This window comes from Dendrobates tinctorius, unplaced genomic scaffold (assembly GCF_039654945.1).
Source record: "Dendrobates tinctorius isolate UK_male_01 unplaced genomic scaffold, ASM3965494v1 ptg000152l, whole genome shotgun sequence".
In the NCBI taxonomy this organism is placed as follows: domain Eukaryota; kingdom Metazoa; phylum Chordata; class Amphibia; order Anura; family Dendrobatidae; genus Dendrobates; species Dendrobates tinctorius.
Window position 1 is genome coordinate 60,391 of NW_027361819.1, and position 24,885 is coordinate 85,275.

Consider the following 24,885-nt stretch of genomic DNA (forward strand, 5'->3'; position numbering starts at 1 on the left):
TTACGCTATGTGGGGACATGGCCTTAAGGATATGGCACACTTTAACCTTCAGGACACAGCCTTAATGGAAAAAAAAAGTGAATTTCTGCTTTTATTTTTGTGAAATATCTTTTTATGAGGTTTCCCATGTTGCATAAATGTAATCTTAACATAATAATACAATAAGTTCCATATAACAGCACCGATGTCAGTGTCTAATTGTAAAATTAGGTCAGATCAGAATTGGGTCTACAAACGACATATTAGTCAAGGTTTCAGGAATACTTGGATACAAGTCATGATACGACATCAGTAATTATAGGAAACGAAGCTCAGCTAACCCTTCCATCACCCACACTATATATATATATATATATATATATATATATATATTATGTAGTATTGCTTTTACTTCATTACACAATATATAAAAGTACAGCCAATAAATATGTATCTTAGGTTTTGCAAGCATGAAGTATCTCCTGGCCTCTCAGGCGTTACCTCCATGCGTTTCCTCTTTCTTTCTGTTAGTATACCTTACTCTGCCCCATGTTCGCTGCTTTTCTGTCCTGTGATGGCACTATACAGGAATATGGGAACAGAATCAGGATAATGAACTAACACCAATGGATTAGGACATGCGACCTGGTAACATACAGTTGTGCACACAAGAGTCGTAGAGAAACTACAGCGGTTGCTCAGGCACCTCCCTACTGGGGAAGGTGCCTTATATACCTGATGATTCCCATCTTTTGGCTGGGGACATCTTCAAGGTGTGTGTGCTGCTCCCTTAAGAACAGCTTGAGCACGTACACTAGGTTCGCCACCGATAAGCCTGTGTGGCGTGCACAGGAAGCAAGACACGGGGAGATTTCCAAATACCGGCATCCCTGCATAAACGAGGAAGGAGAATCATGCAGGGGTGCTGGCATTGGTGTTAGAAACATTTTAAATGTGGTGCTTGTTACTACAAACATTATTGCATTATGACCTTCATCTGCCATTAAATAGACAAGGTTACAGGCACACGCTGGGCCTGATTCATCAAACCTTCAATGCCAGAATTTTGTCAGGTTTTTGCAAACATTTAGTGACTTATGGCTTTGTCACTCATTTTCTCCTATTTTTGCAGAAATTGGCAGAGCTGGGCCGTGATGGGGCATAAAGCCACAGATTGTCTAATTCAGTTCAAGCTGTGGTGTTCCCTACACCAGAAATCTCAGACTTTGTACGCCACTCATCAGAGACTCCGGATTCATGAAAAGTCAGGAAATTTAATGGGGGTCTCTCAGGGATTCTCTAAAATAACCAAACTTTCATATCCTCACTATCAAATTTCTTACACCATTTTCTGGCTCCATTCTCTCTGCTCTGTGTGAACTGGCCATATGATCACTGTAGACTACATTTCTCAGAAGCCGCTGCTTCTCCAGGCGCCTGCTCCCCACCAAGCTGCTCTGTGATCTGCTATTGGCCAAGAGAAGGAGATATGGCGCCATGCAAAGTTTCTAATATTAACAACCAATCACAGCACAGCTTTTATATGTAATTTGGGCACTTTTCGTAGTCAACTGGCAGCTCACAAAATGCAACCCCGAACAGGCATGGAGCAAACTACTCCGTTTCTCAGATCCCATGGGTTCCCCTGGCCTTCCCTCTTTAACTCCTGTACAGGGATTTGGACTTACACAGGGGTCCCTGGGCTGGAGCCACAGAGTCAACAGCTATTTAGTGGTGCAAGCTGGCAAGAAGGATAGTCAGGTGGCCAGGTCCAATCCAGGAGGTACAAAATTGCCAGGCAGGAGAAATGTCAATAACCAAACTGAGGTCAGGGAACAGGATAAATCAGAAAAAAGCCACAGATACACAGAGCACAGGTAAAACCAGGTAGCAGAAACATTGACTGGCAGTGGGAACTGATTCTCAGGGGTTTAAATATAGAGCAGCCCTACCCAGTGCTTACAACCGGAAGAAACCCAAACAGAATTAACCCCATAGCTACAGGACTGGCACAAGTCCCAGGAATGAAAGAGACCTACTGAATAGTCACTCTGCATCAGCCGAGAGCAAAGCAGGAGTAGATGGGACAGGCGCGGATGTCACATTATATCACTCAATGTCATTCTTGTCTGTCACTTCCACGCTGTGTAAAGGTTTCTATTCCTCCATCTTCCAATTCTGTGTGTGTTCTAGATATTTTCCTCCTGTGTGTTCTATCCTAGCTACAAACCTGTTTCTGTTGCCTGTAGAAACCAATCACAGCACAGATTTCATTTTACCAGTGAAGTTTGATAAATGAAAGCAGAGCTCTGATTGGTTGCTGTGGGCAATGAAGACAGTTTCTTAAGGCCTTTATACTGTATTGAAGGAAGTGGCCATTATAGCAAAAAACAGGCAGATTTAGTCATACATTTACTGCGCAGTGACTCGCTGGGGCATGCGCAGAAGCATGATGAAGACACTGCGTATAAAAGTGCGGATAAGGTACTGAGAACAGCGTGAGTGCAGGGCGCAGGCGCGGGATTACGGTGCCACAGCTGCACGTCACAGGTCAGCGTGATATGCATGGGGTGGGGTGGTATGATAATAAAGACAGGAGGCTGGGATTTCTCCACGCACTGCATTTCCTGGAGCCTGGAAGAAATCATTAACATAAAACATTAAAACTCTATTTCTCCACCACTAGACCGCGGGTATGAGGCACACAGGTAACACTGGTTTAACCATTCTATTACCTGTAGGCCCATAGTAACAGCCTGAAAGCGTCCAGGGGTGACAGATTCCCTTTAAGGGTGATCTTATTACAGTGTACATGTACATGAGGGGACAGTACAGAGATCTTTCTAATGACCTTTTAAAACCTAGGCTTGCCGTAATGACAAGGGGGCATCCATTCCCCAAAAAATAAATAGTAATCTAGATGGTTTCATTCAACCCTACAATTCATCCTGCAAAAAAATAAGCCCTGAAGTGGCAATGGGAATTAAAAAAAAAAAAAAGAATGTTGTGGCTCTAGGAAGAAGGGGAAGAAAATAATGCAAATGTAAAACTAAACATTGGCTCTACCCTTAAGAAGTCAATAATGTGTACTAGGCTTGGATGCCTAATACTGGGCCTAAGACTATCTCCGAGTCCCTGCAACACAGACAGGAGGCAGGGAGGCCTGTGACCGGAAACACCTCTGCGCTGGTGGTGGGCTGTGTAACTCATCGAGGGTCCTTGGGATCCACATCTTCTTGTCACCTGGTGGGATTTCACTGATATTGAGTCTTTAATGACACTTTAAGTTTCATCATACTTCATTAGTCTTTAAGGCGAATCAGGTTTTCTAGCTCAGTTTTTCTCTATGGCTGAAGAAAGGAGATGACAAAAAGAAGATGTTATGCTCGTCAGGAGAAAACCCTTTTAATTATTATTACTACGGCTAAAATGTGAAGATAAAGCTAATGTTCATGTTTTATTCCACTTTGGAAATAATGTATTGGCCTTTGGTAAATGGTAATCAGGATGAATATTAAATTTGAAATATATATATATATATAAAATAATTTACCTATTGATATGAAATATGTTGTATCTTACCTTTCTGATTGTGAGCACTTTTCCTGGCTTCATGGTCATGCTGTGCTCAGAATTTGCACCAGTAATTTCCCCACTTTTGCCTCCCTTGAACCAGCATCCAGTCTCATAGGCCCAGAGTGAGCAATACTGCAGCTGCATATCCCTCCTCCCCTATGTCTACAGTTACTGAATATGCATATATAATACACAGACGTTTATTGGTTCACAGTTAACGGTGGAGTACCAAAAGGGTCAGTATTGGGCCCTCATCTTCTAAATATATTTACTATTGACCTGGTATTGTGCATAGATTCTGCATTTCCTATGGGGCAGTATCACCTGGATGGAGGAAAGCAGTTTCATAACAATGCAACTCGGAATTTCTTGACCAGCAGAGAAATACACTCTCCTGTTTTCATAGCTCAGACCTTTTGTGGTATTTTTGGCCTAATAAGCTCCAGAACGGAAACCACAAGTTCTGTTTTTCTTGATGATGTGTGGTTTTCGGGAGGAAGTAGAAACTTTTCAGATTCCCACAGTGCGCTTTTAGGAAGTTTTTAAAAACGTTTTTGAAAGAATCCATTTTTCTTATTTAGCATTTAAAAAAGTGGACGGTGAATATAGAGGTGGATCTAGTACAATGCCAGAGATTTCACTTACTTCTTACATTACATGAGTGATATCAATAGCTCAGAAACTGGACAGTACAGTCCTTCATACAGTATTATGGGCACCACATAGTGCGTCGTACACAGTAATGAACCCCATATTACTCCATATTCACTGCCGCTATGTAGTTTCTTTGCCTATCGCCTCATTCACTGAAATTAGAGTTCATCGGGGGTGGTGATAGAAGCAGGGTGAGTGACAGCAGTGCCGCCCCACGGTTTATTTCACCACCTTGAAATGAATCCTCATTAGGGGTCGGTGATAGAAGTAGGATGAATGACAGTAGTGCCGCCTGCTGATTACCACTAGTTTTGAGACAGTGAAAGCAGATGTGGGGCAGGACTTTAAAATACTTTGTCTTTTGTGGGAAATAAATATTTCATGGGCCTCCCGCGATCACTAATCTCTTCTGCTTTTCTTGTTCATGTCGTAATGTAGGTGTTTGCTGCAAAAATTTGCTGCAACATTAGATTATCCTCAAGGAGCAAAAGGAGCTCCTCACCTTCCGCCACCAGCTGTAGATTTGCTCAGTGTTTTGTATAATTTTCTCTCCATGTTTGTCCCCAAACAAAAAGCAGCAAATTATAGAAAAAAAATATGGCATGCGCCAAGATTTGCTACATTTTTATGGCAGACAACATAAGCAAAGCTGGTCGTAAATTCCTAATACAGGCTGCTAATGAGATAGCAACAGTACAACACAGAGTCACGGAAGAACAGCTCTCTGTCCGCTCTTGGTGATGGTGCAGATAGCTGCATGGAACATCGCTGTGAGTCTCCCTCTTATGAACGGTGCAATGTCCCTCTCCATAGTGTTATTGGCGCTACTCACACCAGGTTACGTTTCCTTCACAGTTTCCATACACATATCCCTTTTATTACAAAAAACACCCAAGCATGCTCGTTCAGAGCCGGTGAATCCGGTCCCGAAAATTTTGGACAGTGATCGGATCTTCGTGATTTCAGCTCTGCAGGGCGCTATTCTGCTATTGCCACGGCTGCGGCGGTAGCCGTTCCAGCAGTGGCGGGGTCCGCCGCTGCCGATACTCACCCGTCCTTACCTCGCCGCACTATGGCTGCCTCCTCCTCGCTCCCATCCCCCCGGCGCCTGCGGGCCACGTGCGCTCGCTCTAGGGCGCGGACGCGCGCTCTGCGGGTTCCTTAACCCTGCAGCCCCCGCCCAGAGCTCTGGCCACCAATCAGACCGCTGCACGTGCTATATCAGGCGTCTCCAAGATGGAGGAGACGCCTGATTATCGTGTGCCTTGCCTGCGGTGCTCTGGCCAGGTTGCAGGATTTCTTCCTGTAACTTCCTCCTATTCCTTGCCTTGCTTCAGTCCGGTGCTCGCTCCTTGTCCTGCACTCCGTGCTCTGCTCTGTAGCCCTTCTCCTGTACTCCGTGCCTCCGTCCTGTACTCCAGTGCCCAGTCCTGTACTCCGTATCTCCGTCCTGAACTCCAGTGCTCAGTCCTGTACTCCGTATCTCCGTCCTGTACTCCAGTGCCCAGTCCTGTACTCCGTGCCTCCGTCCTGTACTCCAGTGCCCAGTCCTGTACTCCGTATCTCCGACCTGTACTCCAGTGCCCAGTCCTGTGCTCCAGTGCCCAGTCCTGTACTCCGTGTCTCCGTCCTGTACTCCAGTGCCCAGTCCTGTACTCCGTGTCTCCATCCTGTACTCCAGTGCCCTGTCCTGTACTCCGTGTCTCCGTCCTGTACTCCAGTGCCCAGTCCTGTACTCCGTGTCTCCGTTCCATACTTTGACCTGCACTTCTTACTCCGTTCTGCATTCTATCCTCAGTCCTGTACCTCTCACACAGACCTTTGAGCCGCCCCTCTTGGTTCTAGCAGTCGCGGCATCTGTCTTCCGAGGGTCTTCCCCTAACGGCCCCTGTATAGGGGTCGGCACCACCTGGCGCGTTCGCCCCCGGGAGATCCAGCGCTGCGACCCAGAGGGTCCACTCTCGGACGTAACCTTCCTGGCCGTCACAGTTATTTTGGATTTCAAATGGAGCAAATGAGATGAAACTGAAGTGGAGACTTTCAGGTTAAATTAAAAGGCTTTAATCAACTATCTAGTGAAGCGTTTAGGAATTGCAGCCATTTTTCCACAAAGTCTCCTCATTTCAAGGGCTCAAAACTAACTGGACAAATTAACTTCACCATAAATAAAATGTTCATTTTTAAGACTTTGTAGAGAATCCTTTGCAGCAATGACAGCCTCAAGTCTGGAGGCCATGAACGTCGCCATCGCTGGTTTCTTCCGGTGTGAGGCTTTTGCCGCCTTATTACAGTGACTTCAGTTGTTCCTTGTTTGTGGCTCTTTCTGGCTTAACTTTTGTCTTCATCCTGTGAAATGGGGCAGAGATCTGGTGATCACTCGGCCATTGCATAATATTCCCCTACTTTGCTTTTACAGGATGTTTTGGGTCATTGTCCATCTGTCCTGTGATGTGCCGTCAAATCAACCTTGCTGCATTTGGTTGAATCTGAGCTGAAAGTATCTCCATGTAGACACAGAATTCGTTCAGCTGCTTCTGTCTTCAGTCACATCATCAATAACCACTAGTGACCCGGTGCCACTGGCAGCCATGCATGCCCATTCCATCAAACCACCAACGCCATGTTTTACAAAGGATGTGCTGTGCTGAGGATCAGGAGTCGTTCCAAGCCTTCTCCATACTTTCTTCTTCCCATCATTCTAGTACAGATTGATCTTAGTTTTGCTTTTCCAAAACTGGGCAGCTTCTTTTGATGTTTTTAGGCAAAGTCTAATCTGGCCTTTCTATAAGGCTGATTAATCTTTTGCACTTTGTGGTGAACCATCTGCATTTTTCTTATGAAGTCTTCTCTTTAAGGTAGACTTAGATATTGAAACATCAATTTCCTATAGAGTTTTCTTCATGTTCTTCACTTGGGTGGATGTTGTGAAGGGGTTTTTCTTCACTATGGAAAGGATTCTGTAATCATTCACCACTGTGGTGTTCTGCGTATGTCCAGGCCTGGTTGAGTTCGCAAGCTCACCAGTGCACTCTTTTTTTTTTTTGCAAAATGTACAAAACTGTTGATTTGGCTTCTCCTAACATTTCTGCTAATTTTCTGATGGATTTCATCTTTTATTTCAGCCTATAGATGGTCTGTTTCTCCTCCATTGAGAAGTCCTTTTTGTCGCATGTTGTGGGTTCACAGCACATCTTCCAAAGGCAAATGCCACATCTGGAATCAGCTGCAGACCTTTTGCCTGCTTGGTTGATCATGGATTAATGTGACAATAGTCCATGCAGCCCATTAAATAGATTTAGACATAACCTTCCAATTACTTTTGGTCTCTTTAAAAAGAAGACAGCTACATATTAAAGAGCTGTAATTCCTAAACCCTTCCTCCAAATAAGATGTGAAAACCCTCAAATTAAAGCTGAGAGTCGGCACATTACGCCTATACACCGATGCCTCTACCATGTGCCAGTCGTTGCACTGGTTACCCATCCACTCCAGAATTCAATATAAACTTATCACTCTCACCCACAAAGCTCTCTATGGTTCAGCACCACCCTACATCTCCTCCCTCATCTCAGCATACTACCCTACCCGTGCCCTCGGTTCTGCTAATGAGCTGAGGTTAACATCCTCAATAATCCAAACCTCCCACTCCTGTCTCCAGGACTTCTCACGTGCTGCGCCAATTCTTTGAAATGCACTACCCAGGATAATTAGATTAATCATCAATGCCCACAGTATTAAGCAAGGCCTAAAACTGCTGGCTGGTCCCAACAATGAAAGCAATTGTCACCATTCACCTTACGTGTCTCCCCTATTTACTCCTAGATTGTAGCTTGCGAGCAACCGGAACCTCATTCCTCTTGGTATCTGGTGATTTACCGTATGTGATTATTATTGCTTTTTTATAATGTCTATCGTCTGTACAAGTCCCCTCTAATGTACAGTGCTGCGGAATATGTTGGCGCTATAGAAATAAATTGATTATATTGATTATAGACCTGGATCTTGACGCTACAATGCCAAAACTTGTCACTGTCCAAATATTTCAGAAGCCTATAATAGGAAAGTGCTGAAATTCTGAAAAAGTATTAGAGTAAGTTCACACTAGGTGTTTTTTCCAGCATTTTTTTTTTTGCAGCAATACCTGATCTCTTGGCGGGAAAGAAGCTGCAGAAAAAAAAGCATGTTTTCCTTGTTTTTTCTTGCGTTTTTGTGCATTTTTTGCTGAGGTTTTGACATGCTAGATTTGTCTTTTGTGCATGCTGATAGAGTTTAGTGTTGGAAAAAAGTCTTATTCTATAGAATCAGATTTTGGCACAAAAAAATGCACCACATCCTGATACCTGCACTTTTTCATGGATTTTTCAGGGTTTTTTCACGAACCATTCATTTCAATGGGTGAAAAACGTTGAAAGAAGTGACCTGCTCCATTATGCAAAATCCTGATGACAAAAAAAAAACAATGTGTGTACATGAGATTTCTGAAATCTCATAGGGTTTGCTGGTACTGTAAAACACAGCTGAAAATTTACATAAAAAAAGCAGCAAAAAAAAAAAAACGCAGCAAAAATGCCTAGTGTGAACTTAGCTTTAGAAAATGTATTGTTTTTCCAAGCTCTTTTACATTAAATGCATATATGCAAATTGCCTCTTCAGAGAGAAAGAGGACTACAGCGCCACCTATTGGTAGTAGCGATCCTACAAGTCACAATCAACCCTTTAACGAGTCTTGTACTATGACTTAGGATAAAAGCCAAATCAGAATCTCAATTTGCAGACACGGCGTTTCGGGCTATTGGCCCTCGTCAGTGCAAAGTATGAGATCTGATTTGGCTAGGTACCTTAAATGCATTCATTTTCATGGTAAAACCTCTTTAAATGTTCTGATTTTTGTGTTGAACATGATGCTAGAAATGAGTACTGTATTCCCTGCTTTATGAGTGAATACAAGGCTGACACTGATGATTTACACCATATATCACCGAATCACTACATCAAAAACTATAAGACAGCATTTCTGAAGCACGTGCCCCATACTGGGGAGACTGTGTCATGGTGTAACTTGTCGTTGTATTATAGTTTACATCCATATAACTCACTCACCGATGTGTAGGGGTCCGGTGCTCCGCTCTATGGGATGCTCCTCGCTGGGATGCTTCACTCTGCAGAGGATTTCGGATCCTTGGTGTGAACTTATTATTGGGCTGAAAGTCACTGAAGCCTCACAGGAATAAGTGTTATCTGCCTGTTTTTTCTCCTTATTTGAGAATTTGTAAATTACGTCCGCGTTTGATGATGTTCTTGGCAGTTCGGTCACATCTCCGTCCGTCTTTGTGAACCAGCTAACAGATAGAAGATCCGGGAAATATCTGTATATATCACAGGTCAGGGTGGCTGATTTACCATCTTCCAGCTCGGGGACATTAATAGATCCGACATGTGGGCTCCAGGGAAAATCTGTAACGTGTAATAAATAGATAGATAGATAAATAATAGATCATAGTTAGGTAGATGATAATAGATAGATGATAGATAGATGATAGATCGATGATAGATCAGGGTTATAAAACCAGGCTATACTTTCCCTCTTCGAGGTTGTATGTTTAAATAAGCAAAGACAAACTTGATAAACTTCAGATTAAATATAAAAAAAAGGGTATAATGCTTAAAAAGATGCAAAAATATTAAATAATATACATGTCAGGATACCCAGAACTGACATCCAGTCAGCGTCTGGACCCTGAGAAATCCGCGCTGCTGCAGTGGCTTACCGGGGTCCCTAGGGAGAGGAGCACGTCCCAGTGTGACTGCACACTAGCAGGACCTGCACCACGTGATTACCAGGGGGTGGAGCCGGCCGCAGGTCTCCCAGAGGCAGCAGTAGCAGAGAGAGATGCCAGCCCGAGAATAAGACTCTACCAGCAGGTATAGCACAAACTGAAGCTCCAATGAGCGCTAGACAGGAGGGATGTCAGGGACAGGCTAATGGTCACAACCGTATGGACAGCAGACGTACCAGGGGCGTAGACAGGAGAATAACCAGAGACGTAGCTGAAGTCAGAAACCAGGAAAATAGACACACAATACCGAATTAGCAGGCAAGCGCACAACGGGGGACAGACCGGGTCAGAAGCCAAGTTATCAAACACATAAGCATGCACACTGCACAAGGCACAAATGCACAGGGGTCACTTAAACTAAGCCAAGGGCAAAAGTATAGCTGACAGAGAACCCTGGTAAAGAGTGAGTATAAATACTCCTCCCAGATCCAGAAAGAGGCCACATACAGTGGGGCAAAAAAGTATTTAGTCAGTCAGCAATAGTGCAAGTTCCACCACTTAAAAAGATGAGAGGCGTCTGTAATTTACATCATAGGTAGACCTCAACTATGGGAGACAAACTGAGAAAAAAAAATCCAGAAAATCACATTGTCTGTTTTTGTTTCATTTTATTTGCATATTATGGTGGAAAATAAGTATTTGGTCAGAAACAAGCAATCAAGATTTCTGGCTCTCACAGACCTGTAACTTCTTCTTTAAGAGTCTCCTCTTTCCTCCACTCATTACCTGTAGTAATGGCACCTGTTTAAACTTGTTATCAGTATAAAAAGACACCTGTGCACACCCTCAAACAGTCTGACTCCAAACTCCACTATGGTGAAGACCAAAGAGCTGTCAAAGGACACCAGAAACAAAATTGTAGCCCTGCACCAGGCTGGGAAGACTGAATCTGCAATAGCCAACCAGCTTGGAGTGAAGAAATCAACTGTGGGAGCAATAATTAGAAAATGGAAGACATACAAGACCACTGATAATCTCCCTCGATCTGGTGCTCCACGCAAAATCCTACCCCGTGGGGTCAGAATGATCACAAGAACGGTGAGCAAAAATCCCAGAACCACGGGGGGGGACCTAGTGAATGAACTGCAGAGAGCTGGGACCAATGTAACAAGGCCTACCATAAGTAACACACTACGCCACCATGGACTCAGATCCTGCAGTGCCAGACGTGTCCCACTGCTTAAACCTGTACATGTCCGGGCCCGTCTGAAGTTTGCTAGAGAGCATTTGGATGATCCAGAGGAGTTTTGGGAGAATGTCCTATGGTCTGATGAAACCAAACTGGAACTGTTTGGTAGAAACACAACTTGTCGTGTTTGGAGGAAAAACAATACTGAGTTGCATCCATCAAACACCATACCTACTGTAAAGCATGGTGGTGGAAACATCATGCTTTGGGGCTGTTTCTCTGCAAAGGGGCCAGGATGACTGATCCAGGTACATGAAAGAATGAATGGGGCCATGTATCGTGAGATTTTGAGTGCAAACCTCCTTCCATCAGCAAGGGCATTGAAGATGAAACTTGGCTGGGTCTTTCAACATGACAATGATCCAAAGCACACCGCCAGGGCAACGAAGGAGTGGCTTCGTAAGAAGCATTTCAAGGTCCTGGAGTGGCCTAGCCAGTCTCCAGATCTCAACCCTATAGAAAACCTTTGGAGGGAGTTGAAAGTCCGTGTTGCCAAGCGAAAAGCCAAAAACATCACTGCTCTAGAGGAGATCTGCATGGAGGAATGGGCCAACATACCAACAACAGTGTGTGGCAACCTTGTGAAGACTTACAGAAAACGTTTGACCTCTGTCATTGCCAACAAAGGATATATCACAAAGTATTGAGATGAAATTTTGTTTCTGACCAAATACTTATTTTCCACCATAATATGCAAATAAAATGAAACAAAAACAGACAATGTGATTTTCTGGATTTTTTTTTTCTCAGTTTGTCTCCCATAGTTGAGGTCTACCTATGATGTAAATTACAGACGCCTCTCATCTTTTTAAGTGGTGGAACTTGCACTATTGCTGACTGACTAAATACTTTTTTGCCCCACTGTACACTTAATCCTGCGAGTGCAGGGCAAGAACCCTGTCCAAACCATGACAGTACCCCCCTCTTAACGGGGGGGCCACTAGACCCCCAGGCTTTTCCGGGTATCTGGCATGGAAGACCAGACGATCGGCATGCACCGAACTGGCCGGAACCCATGAATGATCCTCCAGAGAGTACCCCTTCCAGTGTAACAGATACTGGAGTCTCCGGCGCACCCACCGGGAGTCAATGATGGGCCCTACTTCATACTCCAGCTGCCCCTCTACCACCACTGGTGGAGCATTGCATGAGGAAGCCTCTCTCACCGTCCCCACAGGCTTTAGGCTTTAACAGGGACCTGTGGAAGACATCAGAAATTTTAAAGGATGCGATTAGCTGCAGTCGGTAGGCTACTGGGTTAACAAGCTCCACAACTTTGTATGGGCCAATAAACTTGGGGCCCAGCTTCATAGAGGGTATCTTAAGCTTGTTATTGCTGGTTAATAGCCACACCTTCTCCCCTACAACAAATGCTGGACCTGGCCCCCTCCTCCTGTCAGCAAACCGCTTATAGTTTTCCTGGGCCTTGGAAATATTCCTCTGAACCTCCCTCCAAAGAATTCTAAGACGTTGTATCGCACCCTCAGCTCCAGGACAACCTGAATCCATGCAGGAAAACTCTCAAAATGTGGGTTAAATCAGTTAATCTGAAAGGAAGACTTCCCAGTAGACTGACTCACACGACCGTTGAACGCAAACTCTGCCATTGGCAATACCTCACACCAGTCCTGTCTGGAAGAGGCCAAGCATCTTAGAATCTGCTCCAGCGATTGGTTCGTGTTCTCAGTCTGTCCATTAGACTCAGGGTGATAGGCAGAGGAAAAGGACAACAAAATCCCCAGCTTTTTACAAAAAACCCTCCAGAACCTGGCCACAAACTGTACCCCTCTGTCTGACACCACATTCACATGCACTCCATGCAACCGAACTACATGCTGAATAAATAAGCGGGCCAGGGTTTCAGCAGATGATAACGTGGGGAGATGTACAATGTGGGCTTGTATAAAAAAACCTATCCACCACCACCCATATCACCGAGTTGCCCCTGGAAGGAGGAAGATTTGTGATAAAATCCATGGACAAATGTGTCCATGGTCTCTCCGGAATTGGCAAAGGCACCAACTCCCCAGCCGGCCGGACCTGAGAACTTTTAGAACGAGCGCATACCCCACATGCAGTCACAATCTTTTTAATGTCTGTTACCATAGAGGGCCACCAGAAACCCCTCTCAATTGTCCCCCGGGTAGCTGCAATCCCAGGATGAGCACTCAACATAGAATCATAATCATAAGTCTGAGACGGAAACGTTCCGGTACAATTTACCTGGGGGTTTACCACCAGGAGCCCGTGCCTGGGTCTCCAAAATACCTCTCTGTAACTCAGATAAGATTTCGGCCACCACTACTCCTGGCTGAAGAATGGAGGATGGAGGTTCTGGAGGGGACACAATCAAATCTTCGGGATAAGGCATCAGCCTTGATGTTTTTAGATCCCGGGCGGAATGTGATGGTAAACTGAAAACGAGAAAAAAAAAGCACCCACCGAGCTTGTCTGGGGCCAATCTCATGGCAGACTCAATATAGGCCAAATTTTTATGATCAGTGATGACTGTAATGGGATGAATGGCCCCCTCCAGGAAATGCCTCCATTCTTCAAAAGCCAACTTTACCGCCAACAACTCCCTATTGCCGACATCGTAATTTCTCTCAGCAGAGGAAAATTTTTTGGAGAAGAAGGCGCGAGGCTTCAGATTAGTAAGGGTAGAAGGGCCCTGAGACAAAACTGCCCCCACCCCTACTTCCGAGGCATCGACCTCCACGACAAAAGGTCTTGATGGGTCGGGTTGTAGCATTACAGGGGCTGAAGAAAAGCATTTTTTTAACGTCATGAAAGAATTTTTTGTGGCTACGGACCAATTTTTTACATCAGCTCCCTTGAGAGTGAGGTCCGTTAAATGCTATACCACCTGCGAGAAGCCCTTTATAAACTTCCTATAGAAGTTAGCAAAGCCCAGAAATGGCTGCAACCCTTTTAAGTCATGAGGCTGCACCCAATCCGTAACAGCCTGGACCTTCTTAGGATCCATGCGGAACCCCTCCCCAGACACAATCAAACCCAGAAAGGATAATTCTTGCATGAAGAATGAGCATCTTTCCAACTTGTCATACAAATGATTCTCCCTCAGCCTCATGAGAACCATCCGCAAATGGTGCAAGTGAGATTGACTGTCTGCCTAGTACACCAAAATGTCATCCAAATAAATAACCACAAAACGACCAATTCAATTAGAGAAAATTACATTAATAAAATTCTGAAAAACAGGAGCGTTGGTGAGACCAAAGGGCATAATCAAGTTTTCGAAGAGCCCTTCAGTCGTCAGGAATGCTGTTTTCCATTCGTCCCCTTCCTGCACCCTTATAAGGTTATATGCCTCACGTAAATCCAGTTTAGAGAACCATTTGGCTCCGGTGAGTTGGATACCTAGATCGGGAATTAGGGGAAGAGGGTATGTATTTTTCACAGTAATTTTTTTTAATTCCCAAAAGTTGAGGCACGGCCGCAAACCACCATCTTTTTTCTTAACAAAAAAGAAGTGCGCCGCCATAGGTGAAACCGAAGGCCAAATATGCCCTTTGCAGAGACTCTCGGTGATGTATTCCTTCATGGCTAGACGTTCGGGCCCGGACAAATTGAACAGGTTTGCCTTAAATAACTTGGATCCAGGGATAAGATCAATGGCACAATCAAAGGGTCTATATGGTGGTAGTGCCTCTGCCTCACTTTCGGAAAATATGTCTTCAAAGTCTTTCAGGTACTCCGGAATACCTTCCAGACCGACAGATGACACTGACACAGATTTTACAGGGGTGACAAGAGGTGTCAGGTTACAACATAGGCCGTTAGCCGTACAACCCCACTGAATGATCTCCCCTATGACCCAGTCAATGATAGAATTGTGGCGTTGAAGCCAAGGCATTCCCTGTACCAGTCCAGCCGGCAGATTATTCACAACAAAATACCTTAATTTTTCCTCGTGAGTGGAACCCACTTTCAGAGAAAAGGTATTAGTCATGAAACAAATTCCCTCCTGGGTGAGAGGAGAGGAATCAATTGCCACAAATTTAACAGGATATTTTAGCCTGACTGTCCCTATCTTATTAACAGTCACAACTTGGGCATCAATTAGATTAATAGAAGAACCACAGTCAACAAAGGCGGTAGTCACAACTGGGCCACCAGCAAGTTCCAGTTCCACCTGAAGCAGAATTTTAGTAAGCGAGGAAAAAAATACCTGGGAGTCTGGGCAACCTCCTTGATTGTTACCCAGACTCAGTCGCTTTCCTGATGGCTTCACATAAGAAGGGCAAGAGGGACAGTCCCTTCTCCAATGTCCAGAGTCTTCACAGTAAAAGCACAGTTGGTTCTACGGCATCTCCTCTCTTTTTCCTTCAATGAGTTGGCACCAACCTCCAGGGGCTCTTCGCAAAGAGTTCTATATGTAAAACCAATAGAGAGCACCCAAAGGGGTGCAAACTATGTACAATAAAGGTTTGGACCAATCAGCGTCTATGATCTCCACAGTTCCATTTCAAAAATAACGCTGCCAATCAAAACTAGGCAACCATGATGAACAAAAATACAAAGGCACAACTGGTGTAATAAACTCTCCTGGGTAACGAGATTTATGGAAGTACTTTACTGGTGATCCCCTATAGACGTCGAGGTCTGCGCGCCTGTTCCAACCGCACTCTGCGCAACAGAGACCTCTTCCACCTCCCCATCTCAGAGTCGGAGGGTAACCCATTCGGAGGGTCGGGGTATATACCTGGTATTTCCTGGCGATGCAGTCTCTGCTCCGGTGCAGGTGTAGTGGTGGTGGGTGCTGCCCGGTCGGACACCGGGGATGGCGGTGGAGCTACCGGCGGCTCTGGTTCCGCGGGGGTCGCTGTAGGGACCTGCGCAGCCGCGCCGGGTCCAAGCGGGAGTTCCTCTTCCTCCGCTTCAGCTCCCTGTGCTAAGTACAACTCCTCCGGTAGCGGTGGCAGGGAGGGAGCAAGGTACGCTGCCGGTGGTCTGGCAGCAGTTGTATGTCCCTTTAGGCTGCCCAGAAAAGGTCCGGTGCCACAGCAGCGGGTACCAATGGAGAGGGTACCGCAGGTGTAGGCCCCTCCAGGGCGCGCGGCCATATCAGCTTCTCCAAGGTCTCCTGCTTCAGCTGCAGACAGGTAGTCAGTTCGGTGATCTCATCTTCCAATTGCTGGCAGTTCATTCCGGATTCAGGGTTGGAGCCGTCAGCCATGGCGCCGGGGATATGCACTTTCCCGCGCTCCGCAGGCCTCCTTCCCTCTCTTCCCAAAGTGGCGTTCTGGCGTTCTTCTTCTTGCTCCGCCCTCCTCGCCACTGGCTTCCTCTGCCCCTCCTTCCGGGGGTGGCGTCTTCTTCAAAGGTTGTAAATCCAAGGCACACAGAATCCGATGGCATCGGGTCTCGTCATCCTGTTCGTGACGCCAAAATTGGGTCGCCCCGTCCCAGGGCTGTGGGGTACTCGGTACCAGGCCGGTGTCAGGGGGATGCGCTGCGGTGGCGGTGACCCGGTCCGTGGCCCTGGGCGCCCAATAAAATGGTGGTGTTTGATAGTTTGTGACGCCACCCGTGGTGTTTGGCAAGTGTGATGTTAAGCCAACGCTGCGTGCAGATCCACTGGGACTGATGGTGTGTGCAGCATAGATGGTAAAGCTCCCCACAGGTGGAGCTGTAGTCCCAGGGCAGTGTAGATGCAGTTATGGAGGAGAGGCGCGGATGGTGCGGATGCTGGTACCCAAGTGTAGCGGTGCTCGAATAACTGGAGGACACCAGGGTGTGCGGTTCCAAAGCTTTACTCACTGTTTGCAGTTCACACAGGTGCCTGCCTCCGTGCCGTGTTCACCAGGTCAGGGCTCCAGCCAACCTCCAGGCAAGATGGGATTCTCCCTTCCAACACTCCGCCAACATGTACCTTCCTGAACGTCTCCTCTAATGTGCCTTTAAGTGTGAAGTACCCCAGTACAGTGGTTCCCTGCAGTGCCTCTTATCTCGGTTTCCTACGACCCTTGTATGACAGACAGCTGTAGCCTGATCAGGGATCTCTATCTCCAGAGTCCCGACTCACTATTAAGTTGCTGTTGTGTCCCAAGTCTATAATGGGAGTAGGGCGTTAGCAGCTCACTATTCCACCGGTGTCTGTTGCTGGATATTAAGGATCCGGTCAACCTCGGGGATCGGGCCCCGGCCTTGCGCTTTGGACTGGAAGGGTTGTTCCCTAACCCACTTCCCACCGTCCTTCTGTTCTCCTTTGTTCCGATCTGTTCTGCCTTTCTATGGAAGCTGTAGTTTCAGGTCTACGTCTCTTCTCCTTCCTTTCCTTCCCGTGCCAACTGGCCCAGATCACTGGGGCAGCTGCAGCACTCCTTCCTCCATCCCTTCTCCTAGGGATCCTCACTCCTCACTGAGTGACTGTCCTTTCCTACTCCGCCTGCCCTCTTCTGCAGACTGACCTTCAACTCATCTCAGACTAATCTGATCTCAGTCCTACACTTTCCCCTTCTTTTATACTAACTCCACCCACCTCCCAGCACCTCTCGTGTTACGAAGCCAGGGACCACAAAAGGTACTCTATTACCTTTCCAGCATAAAGCATGGATGGGCCCCTGCTGAACTATCCTGTGTGTGGGATGCAGGTGTTGGAGTGCGATTAGGAGTTCCCCACCTTACCTGGATGGTGGGATACCACACCTTAGGAGAAGGTGCAACTGAAGCCTCAGGGGCGCCACACAAGTATGGGGGGATGTTTATCAGGTCTTTTTTAATAAACAAAATTAAGCACTAATTTTGTCCATGTTGACTTGAATACTCCTTAGCAAAGATTCTACCTGTACATAAGTGTAACTGCTAATAGAATAATCCCAGCCCTTACTGTTCTAATAAAGAAGTATCCCACCACTGCCACCAATTTTGTCATGATCAGCAACCACTAATTGCACGTGTGTCACAGATATGACCGTAAAGGAGAACTTCACTATTCACATTCACTTGTCCACCTATCTATCGCAATAGGCAGACAATGAGCAAAGCGCCCCCCACAGCCAGTTCATACAAACCCACAACACACTATCTAAACACTACTATGATATAGCCATAATTTTAGTTGATACTATATTTCTGTGGTTTCCCAAAACATAAAATCCTAGCAGTAGAAACTACAGAAGTGATTATGTCCTTTGATCACACATATATTTACAGACTGTGTTGACATCACATTACTATAGCATGGAAATATCACATTTCCATTGTGCCATGTGATGTCCCTGGTATGGACTGGAGACGTCAAGTCTACCTAGGGGCAATTAATGTCCGCTCCATGTATTAGCACCACTTTGCTAGCAAGTAAATGCACAGGGTTTTCCACAAATAAAAGTTCATTTTAATCAGTAGATCTTGGAATAATTATCTCAGGAGAGGAACATTTTTATTTAATAAAATCCATTCATGGGAAAACCTTTTTAAATGTTTAATTCTCATCTTGTGAGAGTGTATGGAGCGTGGACAGGGGTTTCTTGAGTCGACCCCTGGCAGAAGAAGACCCTTCTTCATTCCACTAAAGCTCCCAGAAAGATTTGGGTGGAGGCACTGCGGCATATCGAGGTGAGAGCTTCCGGACACCCAGCCACAGGGGCAGCTGAAAGGCGTGTTATATTTGCATGCAATTTGTAGATATATAAAGATATATATACAGTATATATATATATATATATATATATACACTCACTGGCCACTTTATTAGGTACACCTGTCCAACTGTGTGTTAAGACTTAATTTCTAATCAGCCAATCACATGACGGCAACTCAGTGCATTTAGGCATGTAGACATGGTCAAGACAATCTCCTGCAGTTCAAACCGAGCATCAGTATGGGGAAGAAAGGTGATTTGAGTGCCTTTGAACGTGGCAAGATTGTTGGTGCCAGAAGGGCTGGTCTGAGTATTTCAGAAACTGCTGATCTACTGGGATTTTCATGCACAACCATCTCTAGGGTTTACAGAGAATGGTCCGAAAAAGAAAAAAAATCCAGTGAGCGGCAGTTCTGTGGCCGGAAATGCCTTGTTGATGCCAGAGGTCAGAGGAGAATGGGCATACTGGTTCGAGCTGATAGAAAGGCAACAGTGACTCAAATTGCCACCCGTTACAACCAAGGTAGGCAGAAGAGCATCTCTGAACGCACAGTGCGTCGAACTTTGAGGCAGATGGGCTACAGCAGCAGAAGACCACACTGGGTACCACTCCTCTCAGCTAAGAACAGGCATCTGATGGCTACTTTCAGCAGGATAATGCGCCATGTCATAAAGCTCGAATCATCTCAGATTGGTTTCTTGAACATGACAATGAGTTCACTGTACTCAAATGGCCTCCTCAGTCACCAGATCTCAATCCAATAGAGCATCTTTGGGATGTGGTGGAACGGGAGATTTGCATCAGGGATGTGCAGCCGACAAATCTGCGCCAACTGTGTGATGCCATCATGTCAATATGGTCCAAAATCTCTGAGGAATGCTTCCAGCACCTTGTTGAATCTCTGCCACGAAGAATTGAGGCAGTTCTGAAGGCAAAAGGGGGTCCAACCCGTTACTAGCATGGTGTACCTAGTAAAGTGGCCAGTGAGTGTATATATATATATATATATATATATTATAATATATATATATATATACACATATATAATGGTATAGAGTTATTTCAACTAACCCTGCTTGTGCCCTTATGCTGTGAGGTCAAGTAACTTTTGAAAGTGGTCTATGATCCATGTAGGCCTGGACACTTGTTTATCTGCTCACTACATTTATTGTGTCCTGCTGCCTCAACTCAGTTTGATTGCCAACGAGTAAGGGAAAAAAAAAAGTAAGAGATCTTAGAACTGGCCTCCTATATATTCAGACATAGCCTGGGGAAGCATTTATGCAGGAGGGGGCATTTATGTACATTTATCAAAGTACGGGCAGTTATAACATGGCAGTTAGACAGGGCTGGAGACAGGTAAGAAAAATTAATAAATCTATTCCCTCTACATATGGATTGCAGCAAATATATACCATATGCATTTGTATTTATATCCTGGCTGCTGCATTCACTCACATCCACCGCCCTTGCATTAACTCTTTACACTCCATCCATATCAGCCCCTCTGTCCTTTCCTCTCCTATGTATAGCACTCATGCTCTTTTCACATTGCTAAACAGCACAGATCCATTTATTCGCACCTTCCAACACCCAAGACGCTCTCATAAATCACTAAACCATCTGCTCACTCTTTCTATCCTCTTTCTCCTGGTCACAGGAGATATCTCTCCCAACCCCGGCCCCTCGTTATAGAAAGTCGAACCCCCCAACTGCTACACTCAGAAACCTGTCTAATCTTATTAATATTCCCTGCATGCCTTCTATCTCTTTTAATTGTGCCCTTTGGAATTCTCGCTCATTGTGTATTAAACTCTCCTTCATCCATGACTTCTTCCTTTCCGATTCTCTCAACCTTCTGGCTCTTACTGAAACCTGGATCCAGCAGTCAGACTCCACCACTGCTGCTCTTTCATATGGTGGACTACACTTCTCTCATATGACAAGAACGGACAACAGAGCAGGTGGAGGCATTGGTCTGCTCCTATCACCCAAATGTACCTTTCAGGTTATCCTTCAAGTACAGTCACTTGTCTTCCCTTCTTTCGAGGTCCATGCTGTCAGACTCTACGTCCCCTTCTCCATGCGAGTGGCAGTGGTGTATCGTCCTCCAGGCCCCTCCCATCAGTTTCTGGATCACTTTGCCACCTGGCTTCCACACTGTCTCTCCTGTGACATCCCCACCCTCATCATGGGAGACTTCAACATTCCCATTGCTCTTTCCCTCTCACCATCTGCTTCTCACCTTTTATCTCTAACCTCCTCTTTCAGCCTCTCGCAGCATTCTAAAGGCCCCTTTACATTTAGGGATGCACCAGCGATCCCGACCACGATACAACCCAGTCAGGATCGCTGGTGCATCGCTAAATGGTCGCTAGTGAGCTGCCACACAGGCAGATCTCACAGCGACGTAGCGACGCAGCAGCGGTCGTTACTTACCTTTCAGATGCGGCGATCCTGATGTCCTCCCGCCCGCGTCCACACGTCGCTCGTCGGCGCCAGCAGGAAGCCCAGCAGGAAGCGCCCGACGAGAAATCGACGTGGACGATCTCGCGCGATCAGCGACAGAAAGCGGGAGAGCCAGTCTGAGGTAAGTATCACACATAGCGATATCGCTATCAATATCGATGCTACGTCACAAAATTGGTGACGCTTTAGCGATATTGCTAGCGATATCGCTATGTGTAAAGCCCCCTTTACTCTCTGACGAATGAAGATGGAAACTCCCTCGATTTGGCCTTCTCCCAGCTTTGCTCAGTGGATGATTTCACAAACTACCCTCTCCCGCTCTCTGACCACAACCTTCTTTCATTCTCTATCAAGAGCTGTCATCCCGCCCAGGTCACCCCCACTTTCCACACAGGTCATCAACACCCATAAACTTATGAAGAACTTGCAGTCTTCATTGGCCCCTATCTCCTCCCTCTCATGTCCTGATTCTGCACTGAAGAATAACAATGAAACATTTCAAAGTGCCCTGGATGAAATTGCACCTCCTATACATAGAACAACTAGGCACAGACGGCGACAACCCGGGCACACGCTGCAAACATGCTTCCTACAGCGGTGCTCCAGGTGCGCCAAACGTCTGTGGAGAAAATCCAATCTACCAGAAGATAATCCATTATACGTTTATGTTTAAAAGATACAACACTGCCCTTCACCTCTCAAAACAAACCTATTTCAACACCCTCATCACCTCACTATCCAATAACCCGAAACATCTCTTTGACACTTTTCATTCCCTACTCAACCCAAAAGTGCAGGCCCCAACCACAGATCTCCACGTTAACAATCTGGCTAATTATTTCAAAGAAAAAACTGACCAAATCCGACAGGAAATTATCTCCCAATCACCTCATACCATGCACTGTCCTCCCTCCCCCACTGCATCTAGCTCACTCTCTGATTTTGAACCAGTAACAGAAGTAGTAATAAGGCTCCTTGAATCTTCTTGCTCTACCACTTGCGCCAGTGACCCCATTCCGTCACATCTCCTCCAGTCCCTTTCCCCTGCCGTCACCACTCACCTAACAAAAATATTTAACCTCTCTCTCTCTCTTCCGGTATCTTTCCTTCCTCATTTAAGCATGCCATCATACAGCCATTACTTAAAAAACCATCCCTCGACCAAAACTGTGCCGCTAACTATAGACCTGTCTCTAATCTTCCCTTCATCTCTAAACTCCTGAAACGCCTGGTTCACACCCGACTTATCCGCTACCTCTCAGATAACTCTCTCCTTGACCCTCTACAATCCGGTTTCTGTTCTCTACACTCTACTGAAACTGCCCTCACTAAAGTCTCTAATGATCTTCTAACAGCTAAATCTAATGGCCACTACTCCATGCCAATTCTCTTGGATCTCTCCGCAGCATTCGACACTGTGGATCATAAGCTCCTCCTCACTATGCTCCGCTCTATTGGCCTAAAGGACACCGTTCTCTCTTGGTTTTCCTCCTATCTCTCTGACCGCTCCTTTACTGTATCTTTTGCTGGCTCCTCCTCCTCTCATCTTCCCCTTACTGTTGGAGTTCCTCAAGGATCGGTTCTAGGCCCCCTCCTCTTCTCTTTGTATACTGCCCCTATTGGTCAAACAATCAGTAGATTTGGGTTCCAGTACCATCTCTATGCTGATGACACCCAATTATACACTTCTCCTGATATCACACCAGTGATTGTCTTACCGCTGTCTCTAACATCATGTCCTACCTCTTTCTGAAACTGAACCTGTCAAAAACTGAACTCCTCGTGTTTCCTCCCTCTGCTAACCTACCTATGCCCGACATTGCCATTTCCGTGTGGTTCCACCATTACTCCCCAGCAACATGCCCGTTGTCTTGGGGTCATACTTGATTCCGAGCTTTCATTCGCCCCCACATCCAATCACTGGCTCGCTCTTGTTATCCGCACCTCAAAAACATTTCTAGAATTCGACCCTTTCTTATTTTCAACTCTGCAAAAACTCTTACTGTTTCTCTTATTCATTCTCGTCCGGACTATTGTAACTCTCTACTAATTGGTCTCCCTCTTTCCAAACTCTCCCCTCTCCAATCTGTCCTGAATGCTGCAGCTAGAATCATATTCCTCACCAATCGTTATACCGATGCCTCTACCTTGTGCCAGTCCTTACACTGGTTACCCATCCACTCCAGAATTCAGTATAAACTTATTACCCTCACCCACAAAGCACTCCATGGCTCAGCACCACCCTACATCTCTTCCCTCTTGTCAGCCTACTACTCTACCTGTGCCCTCCTTTCTGCTAATGACCTGAGGTTAACATCCTCATTAATCAGAACCTCCCACTTCCGTCTCAAGACTTTTCACATGTTGCGCCAATTCTACCCAGGTTAATACGATTAATCCCCAAGCCCCACAGTTTTAAGCGTGCCCTAAAAATTCATTTGTTCAAACTGGCCTATCGCCTCAACGCATTAGCCTAAATATTCCTGTGTGGCTCATTCAAATTTTTTCACCATATCCAGGTTCCTCGCATCATGTTCTCACATGCTTTATGCATTTAATAGCCCTCTGTGTCTGTACTGTTACATACTTAGACTGTTAACTGGTTCATGCAGCAACACGAGCACCCGATTCTTACACTATGGCTGGTCCAAACAATAAAAGCAATTGTTACCATCCACCTTTCCTATCTCCCCTTTTTCCTCATAGATTGTAAGCTTGCGAGCAGGGCCCTCATTCCTCTTGGTATCTGTTTTGATCTATGTGTTTATTGCTATGCTGTAATGTCTATTGTCTGTAGAAGCCCCCTCTATAATGTAAAGTGCTGTGGAATATGTTGGCACTATATAAATAAAATTATTATTATTATTATTATTTGATAGATAAATAATAGATAGATAAATAAATATGAGATAGATAATAGATAGATAATAGATATGTAATAGATAGATAGGTAATATACAGATAGATATATAATAGATAGTAGATAGATATACTGTATAATAGATAAATAGATAAATAATAGATAGGTAATAGATTGATAATAGACAGATAGATAATAGATAGTAGATAGATATAGATAAATAGATAGGTAATATATAGATAATAGACAGATAGATAGATAATAGATAGAGAGATATATAATAGATACATAGATAGATAATACACAGGCAGTAGATAGACAGATATCCTCTTTACCTCTGACACTCAGTGATCTCCTCTCTGACGTCTCTGTACTCTCGTGTTCCCACTCTACAATGATTTCCATCTCTGGATCTCTGAATAAATATTTAGAAATCTGGACGACACTGGTGACCTCGTATGTGAGATCCTCGTCCCGTGCTCTGATTGTTTCCACAGCTGATAATCCATATTTACCAGACTGATCTTCTCTATACCAGGAGATTTTTATATCTTCAGGGTAAAACTTCTGTAGATTCAGAGAGAACTGAACACGAGATGAATCGGCCATAGTGATTGCTATAGGGGCCGACATCTGGGGTTTACCTGGAAATAGAATTAGAAATGATCAGATTCTGTAATAGTTGTGAGAATAGTTGAATAAATGAAATGTATA

General features: G+C 45.2%; 1 protein-coding gene across 1 annotated transcript; it reads right to left on the reverse strand.

The window, feature by feature from the left end:
- LOC141050650 (uncharacterized) lies at positions 1 to 24,812 on the reverse strand. Its single transcript, XM_073547239.1, has 3 exons — positions 24,507 to 24,812; positions 9,310 to 9,663; positions 1 to 3,329 (listed from the first exon to the last, which is right to left on the reverse strand). The coding sequence occupies exons 1-3, from the start codon at positions 24,802 to 24,804 to the stop codon at positions 3,313 to 3,315; spliced, it is 669 nt and encodes a 222-aa protein (XP_073403340.1). The 5' UTR covers positions 24,805 to 24,812; the 3' UTR covers positions 1 to 3,312.
- Positions 24,813 to 24,885: the final 73 nt, after the last annotated feature.